The sequence below is a fragment of the Coccomyxa subellipsoidea genome (assembly GCF_000258705.1).
Source record: "Coccomyxa subellipsoidea C-169, whole genome shotgun sequence".
In the NCBI taxonomy this organism is placed as follows: Eukaryota; Viridiplantae; Chlorophyta; class Trebouxiophyceae; family Coccomyxaceae; genus Coccomyxa; species Coccomyxa subellipsoidea.
In genome coordinates, this window is record NW_005178040.1 from 810,653 (window position 1) to 818,322 (window position 7,670).

A 7,670-nucleotide genomic window follows, 5' to 3' on the forward strand; every position below is an offset into this window, starting at 1 on the left:
AAAGATTGCAGGGGCGCTCAACAATGTGACAATCCGGTGCGGTGATGCACCCTCATGAGGAATGCTAATGGATTGAGCCCATTGCGGCAGGGCGTCTTGTTGTAGCCCATGATGACAAATCATTGTTCAATGTAAAAAAATATTATTGAGTGAGGTGGAGCGACTGCAGCCACATCAAGTTTACTTTTACATTCAACTTGAAGAAACAGCTGTGAGTATGCGATGGTCTAGACTTTCTGTATTCAACCTCACAGGAAGAGGCAATTCTCGCATCCGTGTTGCCTCCACAGCGGAAGTTTCCGTCTGCACCTCTATGTCTGGGAGTTTATTAGAGAGTTTATTAGAGCACAACTTCATTCTCTTTTGATTTGAAAGCCTCACACACCGGTGATGTGGCCCTCAAAAAGCAGTGAGGCTTCATCGGTTCCCATGGCACAGATGGGCACATACCACAAGACTGCCTGCATTATTGACGGCAAGTAATTTGAGGCAAAGGAATTGCGCACGTCCTGCATTTCCCCATCAGCTGCATGCTTGCTGTCGCTATGAGCCATTCACAGCAGGTGCTGCAGGGGCTTCCCCATTCTCAGTCTTCAGCGCATAGTCTGTCTCCCAGATGCGGATGGTGCCGTCCTCTGAGCCAGAGGCATACGAGTCGCCGCCGGGCGCAAACCTTATCGTGTGCACCGGTCCGTGGTGACCTGCGCACCCTCTGTCCTTGTAAAGAACTGCGTGGTATCATTGTGAAAAAAAAAATAGAAAACACTGTGCAAGCTCTTATTGTGAACAAATTTAAACAAAACACTGCGCAAGCTCCTCACATCTGCGCACAGATTCTTACGCCCCTTTGCAGAGATGCAAAGGCTGAGACTCAAACAAATGAAGAAGCTGCATGCCAGCTGCATTCCTCTCAAGATGCCAGTGTGCCGTGATATGGATTTTATCTGTTTAGCCCCAAGCCGTCACCCAGCAGATTGGGCACAGCCTAAGGGATCTCCACTTCATGTGAAGAGATTCAAAATCCCCTGGGCAGAACTATGCATGGGCGAGCACCAGTGTTTGACATAGCCAACTGGACGGGGCGCACCTCTGTTGCACTCCAGCTCAGCGCCAGTTTCGTAGTCGTGCAGGTGCGCCCACATGTCGCCGCCGCCCGCCACAAAGCGCCCCTTCTCCGGGCAGAAGCTGGCCGACTCCACGCTGTAGGGCTGGCTGAACACCTTTATTGGCTCCAGCCTCTCCCCATCCCAGAACCTCACCTGCACCAGGAAATGAGGTCCAGATTCACCCACATCCCCAAGTCTGCAGCACCCCAGGTGGGGAGTGAAATGATACTGAGACACATTTCTTGCAAACAATTGGAGCTTGCCTAATGTACCCTTCTCCAAAGCGTTCACAGGGGACTCTAGAAGTCAATTTGGGGTCCCCTGGCGTTCAGCCATGAAGGAAGACAGCACGAGACGTTGGTGTCCACCATGCATGCAGTTTCCAACACATGCAAGGGGTGCAACCCAGTCTGAGAGCTGGATCCAATAGGACAAGGAAGGGATCCTGACTTTCCTTGAGCTTCTCGGTGATATGGGAGGTGCACACCTCAGTGCCGTCAGCGCTGGTGATGTAGCGGCCATCCTGAGATATCTCAATGGATGTCACCTCCTTCCCAGTCGCCAGAGTCTTCACCAGACCGGCTGTCCTGATGTCCCACACACTGCACCGAGCGGAAAATATAAAATTTATCAAGAATATGATCATCTGACTCATGCTGCAACTCTGATTGTGTGAGTGTCAGAGGCGCTGTCTTTCATCAAAGTATTTTGAAAGGCTTCCAGTGAATTTCAGAGAGACACACATCGAGCAAATTGAGCACATGCTAGCGCACCCTATGCCGGGTTGGTCTGTGTAGGAAGTGAGCAGCAGGGCGTCATTTTGGTGCCAGGCCGCGCAGCGGATCTTGTCAGGCACGTCCCTGACCGTCGCCGGCTCGCTGTCCATCTTCTGCAAGTCGTAGATTCGCAACCGCTGCTGAAAATACCCTGCAGCAAGCCACACCACCTCTGGAATTCCCACCCTTCAACTTTCAATGGCTGATGCTCAGCAGGATTCCATAGGCAGAGTGCAGGCAGAGCGGATAAGGCGTCGGGAGTAGTCTGACCAGGGTAAGTTGAAAGGGCTATTCATTTTGAAGCTGACAAACTTTGTACCCGGCACTGTTGAGATTGTCGGCGAGGTATGAGAGGGTCAGCACCTCCTGTGACAAGTTTGGACGTCTGCTGCGCAAATTGCACTGTGCGCACAATGTGTCCATGCTCCAGGTGGTGGAGCTCGTCCCCCGTGATGGCGTCCCACACCTTTGCCGAAAAATCTGCAGACGCCGTGGCTGCCAGCATTGCTGTGCTGTTGAGCCTGCATGACCAGACTGCTCCCTGCAGCAAAACGATTCAGGAGAGTAAATGTATTGCAACAACAGTGAGCATTCATGAGTGTGTTGTTCTATTCCTGAAGGAAGCACACCACCCATCTGGCCTGTTGCTGCTAGCGGGTGTCAATGTATCACCATCTTGCGTGGCCCTCAGAAGGATTAGCGCCATGCGCACATAAAATGCTCATCAAGATTTTACCTTGTGCCCCTGGAAAGTGCCAATCCAGTCTCCGTTGGCTCCATTTCTGAGCATGGGTAACCCATCCTTGCTTGCGCTTGTGAGGAAGTACCCATCAGGAGTGACCGGACTGCACGCACAAGATTGAGCCTTTTAGCACAACCTGATTAAAATATTGATCATGCAGAGATTCCATCCGAATTGAAGAAAGGAAAGGAAGGTGTAGGATTGTAGTCCATCCCAACTTTTACCTATAAGCGAGCTCTACAATTGGACGTGAATGGCCATGACATATCTGTGGATTCTGCACACGCTTCATTCAAGTATTGACCACAACGCAGGCAGCGAAAGCGAGTCTGATGAACTGACACTAGAAAGCTTCTCAAGGGATAGTGAATGCATTCCCTGTCTGATCATGCGTCATTTTCTCAATCGCAGATATTGCTTATGTTTTGTTGCTCTGCTTCATCTAACGGAAGCTGTGCGAAATCAAAAATGGCTTTGAACTTTTGTTTCGGAAATTTGGCAGTCACTAATTCGATAAGCCCAAGGAGAAAGTTTCTTTCTTTCGGAATAGCAGGATTGATCTGGATTACAGCTGATCTCCAAATTGAGAAATCATTTGTTGAGTAAAAGAAGTGAAGGAGCTGTTTCTGCCTTGCGTGAGAGGATCCCACTGCGTCGGTGGCTTGGATCACGGGCCACTTTGTCTTTCTTGGAGTTCAATTAAAAGCAACCTACGCTATGAGGTGCCTCAAATCGATGTGACCTAAGAATTTTATGCAGCACCAGCCAGCTTCATCAGCAGATCCTGCAGACGGGCACATTCACCAAACACAAGAAGGTGCTTCTTCTCCACATCGACCTGTGTCCCTCATATGAAGAGTGCAATTCTTCATGTGTGAAATGAAAATTCTTGACGGTACAAAGAGCGTGATCTCGACATGCCCATATAAGAGTGATAATGTTCATTGAAGCAGGTGCTGGTGATGAAGCAGCCTATGTGTATGTGGACCTCAGCGGGATCAAGAACGACTTGATTCCTGCTGTTGGAGCACGGATCTCCATCAGGGTGAGATGCATAGCAAGTCAGAGCTTGTCAACCTTGCCTGAATTTTGCTTCGGCAGGGTCTCATGAACTTGGTTGCTCAGGGACTAGACACTGCCACACCGGAGGTTGAATTGGGAGACGGCAAAGTCTTGCGGGGAGAGTATGAAGACTCAATAGGATCCCTGATGTTCTTTGCCCGAGAGCAGTCACAGCCCAGCTCAATTTCCCGGCCAATGGAAATACCAGAAGGCACAGGTAAAGCACAATAAGACTGCATTCAATATGTCTTGGACGTATGTGGAAAGCTACTCATGAGATACCACAGAGGTGTTATTTATACATGACTGTGTGTACCAGTGGAAGAAGTCACAGGAACAGGCGATGAAGCTGGGCCCTCAGAGGCAGGAGGTGCAAACACTCAGCGCACATCAGCTGTGCAGGAGGACAGTGCTAGGGAGCCATGTCAACTCTTGTGCCACACTGAGCAAGTATTGAAAGTTGTGATGCCACCCTCTGACCCTTCTTGAGGGTGATTTTCGAGTCCGATGGGGGTACTGGAGATTGCTGACAGATTGTGCTAATGGAGAATTTGCAGCGACATCTGATAACTACAATAAACATGTGTCTGCACCATCGAAAGCTGCTACAAGTCGCAATGGCAACTTTTGATGTAAACTAAGAGTGTAATTTGCGAGGGTACAGACACTGTCATGTCATTGCCTCACCACTGTATGAAATAGCATCAAGTTGTTCTGGCATGTGCCATGAAGTTGTCACACTCCAAACTCAGTTGTTTGCAATCATCTTGCATCCATTATGGAGGATCGCACTCCAAACCAACCCCAAAAGGCCACACAATGATGCATAGCCAAACAGGGAGCACAAGTGCGCCAGCTTTCGATGCGTTTGCTGGCACACCGGCTACTTGTGGAAAGTCTTCTTGGAGCGCTGTGCACACAGTCTTTCTCAACTCCATCGATCAAAACTTGCCATTCTTTGGCCGGCAGCTTCCACAGTGTCCTTTTTGCATGCACACCGGCTGGCATGAAGCTACTTGTCAGCAGTCATCTTGGAGCGCTGTGCACACAATCTCTCTTTACTTCACCAATAGCAACTTGCCAATAGTCATCTGGCAGCTTCCCCCATGTCTCCCTTCACTCCACCTTGGCCTCGACCTTGGGGGGCTCTGGGTCTGTCACGCCTGCCACGCCATACTTGGTGCGCAAGTCATCCACCTCAGCAAGTGCCAGGCCCCATGCGCGCACGATTACCAGCAGCGCCAGGCACATCCCTGTCAGCGTCAGGCTCAGATTCGCGCTGGCCTCAGTCTCCCTGCCCCCACATTTACTCCTTATTACACCCTTGTGAGTCCACCCAGTATCGTACGATACCGGTTACGTGCGTCCAGGTGATATGGCCTACCAATTCAAAATTGAGAAAGGAAAGGAAATGCTACACAGCTCATGACAATAGCAAATCCACATCCAGAAAAAAACAAGAGCTCGTATATGATTACTTTGCCATCCTCTTTGGATCCTCTAAGTAGCCGCAAGAGACTCTACAACAGGCGCATGCGCATAAGAAATGATTCACAAGAAATGTCATCTGGGGCCCTACTTGCCAGGTCATGCCTGCCCAGGAATGCCAAGCCCCATGCATTGCCACAAAAATTGATGACACTACAATACTCTTTGGTGCAGAAAGAGTTGTCATACCTGCGGGTCTCAGACATCAGCGTTTCAGCAGAGTCCGACTTTTCTTTCTGAGAGTGCAGGGAGTAGACATCGTAGAGCGGGCTGGCAAGAAGGATACTGAGGAATCCAGCGATCGTCACCACCACTGTCCTGCCCACATCTGTCCTGGTTGCCTTGATGAGTGCCACACCTGCCATGCATGTGCAGCTTCACCATTTAAACGCTGTGATGGTGAAGATACTGAATTTTACCTGACTCGAGATGAGAATCACAGGCATCTTCACCTCTCGTTAAGCACGGATGGCTTGAAAAGTAGATGCTGCCAAGATTTTGCTGGAGTCATAGACTCCTACTGTGACCCGTTCCCTGAAGTACTTTCTAGAAAGTAGATAGTTCAGACCAGTGTGTGGGGTAAAGCTTGCTTTCCAGCGATCGCAAAGTTGCCTAACAGCTGCGACGCCATACTTGCTGATTGACATGCCGAGTGAGTGTTGGCACTCACGCCACAAACCGGTATGAAGGCTAAAAGCCGTTGCCGAGATATACAAGCTTGGAATATTTTTACTGACCCCAAGTTTCCCCATTACGCCCATGGATCGATCTATTTGTACTTCCTCTCCCCTCATGATGATGCCCAAAAGCACAACCCTTGCCGACCAAACTATTGGACCAAGATTGAGGAAAATCTCACCTGGACGCGAGACAGGCAATGGCATGATCAGATTTGCTGCAAGGACGAGTTCCACTGCTAGGAGTGCATAAAGTGGCAAAGTAAATCCGATCATCCTGCAACAACAGCTGAACGACGACGAGCGGTTTGTGTTCTATATCCGTATGCAAGGCTCAGGTATTGTCTTCTCTGAAATAGCTGGTATCCTCTCTTGACGTAGATTTGGTTATGTTCCCAATCGCGAATTGAAGGCAACAGCACAGATGGACCTGGGCGGAAGCTATTGATGACTCATACTGGGAACCTAAAAATGGAACCTCTCTGGGCTCGGTGGGCTTCGAGTTTCAGGAGGACGGGGCCATCAACAATGCCACCTCAAATATGAAGACTGCATTCCCAGCAAATGCGATGTTGGCAACCAATGACGCCCAATGAGTCTTGGTTGCAGTGCACTTGCACCAACCGTTGCACCAACAGAACTTCTTGCTTGAAGCCAACTTCAAGTTACAGACATGCAAGAGACGAGCCAGACACGGTATTGTACATTGGCCCCGGAGGAGACTCAAAATGTTTTCAGCTTATCAACTCATGGAAAGCAGTGATTGGGGTACGCCGGAGTCAAAGTCCACTGCTCTGATCATCACTTCAAGTGGGCGGAACTTCCGGAACAAGTTGTCCATCCTTTGCATAGGCGACTAGGGCATTTAAATGTTTGCAGTATCCCAGCAACATTGTTGACTGAGATAGATTGGCTCTCAGGCTGCAGCCTGCATTGCTGTTGGAAGTCAGAGCAGTCAGCTGTAGCGCTCACTCTTCGCTCTCTGACAACTTCTTTCTGGACTTCAAAGCACCGTCCCCAAATTTGCAACGTATCTCGTCAATCTCTGCTAGCGCCAAGCCAAAGCCTCTATTGATGAGTGGCAAGATCATGTTGCCCACTGTCAGCAGGAGACTCAACTGCGCTGACGCCTCAACACCCCTGCGGGATCAAGACAGTTCTTGCATCAACTTGCTGCAATCTGCCGTTTAAGTAGCTCCAACGGCATAGATGGTTCAAAAAGCATTGTCGCCGATCTAAAGATTGATTGCTAACACAAACTAAACAGGTGGGGTGCGCCTCAGGCTTGAGAAACACCAGTCAGGAAAAGCCATCGACCCTGCTAATAACCGTTCAACTGTCTCACCTGCGGTTCTTCGACGTGATGCTTTTTATTTGCGCGTCCTTGTGCTGGTGAATTGTGTAGATATCGTAGAGGGGGTTCATCGCCATCAGAACCAACAAGAAACAGAAGGTGCCAGTGACTGCCTGGCCCACTGGCGATCTACTCCACTTCACAAGAAACACTGCAGGCCTTGAAACTGGCAGAGGCAACAGCAAGGAAGCGGACATAGAAAGGTTCATGCCCAGCAAGACGTACATCGGAATTGTAAACCCCATCATCTTTGCCCTTCGCAGACCAGAATTTCGACGAAGCTTTTCTATGTTTCACACAAGCCTTCTAGAAGCGATCTTGGACAATGTCTTGATCCTATCCTGCATTTCGTCCTCTATACTCGGCATCAGCTTCCTTGCATGGGTGAGAATCCGGAAGCTGCCCGCTGAGGGAAGGCCATAATCAATAAGGACATAATCCATCCTGCCTAAAAAAGCTCACCCT

General features: G+C 49.6%; 3 protein-coding genes across 3 annotated transcripts; 1 reads left to right on the top strand and 2 right to left on the bottom strand.

The window, feature by feature from the left end:
* Nucleotides 1–173: 173 nt before the first annotated feature.
* On the bottom strand, nt 174–2,916 carry COCSUDRAFT_27426 (WD40 repeat-like protein; the record flags this gene model as incomplete). Its single annotated transcript, XM_005650269.1, has 7 exons — nt 174–701; nt 1,088–1,259; nt 1,594–1,708; nt 1,880–2,033; nt 2,246–2,423; nt 2,619–2,727; nt 2,849–2,916. The coding sequence occupies 7 exons, from the start codon at nt 2,914–2,916 to the stop codon at nt 544–546; spliced, it is 954 nt and encodes a 317-aa protein (XP_005650326.1). The 3' UTR covers nt 174–543.
* Nucleotides 2,917–3,203: 287 nt separating this feature from the next.
* COCSUDRAFT_52573 (hypothetical protein) lies at nt 3,204–4,346 on the top strand. The gene is made up of 4 exons (XM_005650270.1): nt 3,204–3,441; nt 3,578–3,669; nt 3,750–3,903; nt 4,006–4,346. The coding sequence occupies exons 1-4, from the start codon at nt 3,378–3,380 to the stop codon at nt 4,173–4,175; spliced, it is 480 nt and encodes a 159-aa protein (XP_005650327.1). The 5' UTR covers nt 3,204–3,377; the 3' UTR covers nt 4,176–4,346.
* A 456-nt stretch (nt 4,347–4,802) lies between these two features.
* COCSUDRAFT_40055 (hypothetical protein) lies at nt 4,803–7,432 on the bottom strand (the record flags this gene model as incomplete). The annotated part of the gene is made up of 4 exons (XM_005650271.1): nt 4,803–4,980; nt 5,364–5,532; nt 6,864–6,991; nt 7,197–7,432. 4 exons carry the CDS (start codon nt 7,430–7,432, stop codon nt 4,803–4,805), a joined length of 711 nt encoding a protein of 236 aa, XP_005650328.1.
* Between the last annotated feature and the right edge of the window lie 238 nt (nt 7,433–7,670).

Coding starts and splice junctions, on each gene's coding strand:
- COCSUDRAFT_52573 (XM_005650270.1), top strand. CDS start 3,378: ATGCAGCACCAGCCAGCTTCATCAGCAGATCCTGCAGACGGGCACATT. Junction 3,442..3,577: donor CATTCACCAAACACAAGAAG/GTGCTTCTTCTC, acceptor TCATTGAAGCAG/GTGCTGGTGATGAAGCAGCC. Junction 3,904..4,005: donor GGAAATACCAGAAGGCACAG/GTAAAGCACAAT, acceptor TGTGTGTACCAG/TGGAAGAAGTCACAGGAACA.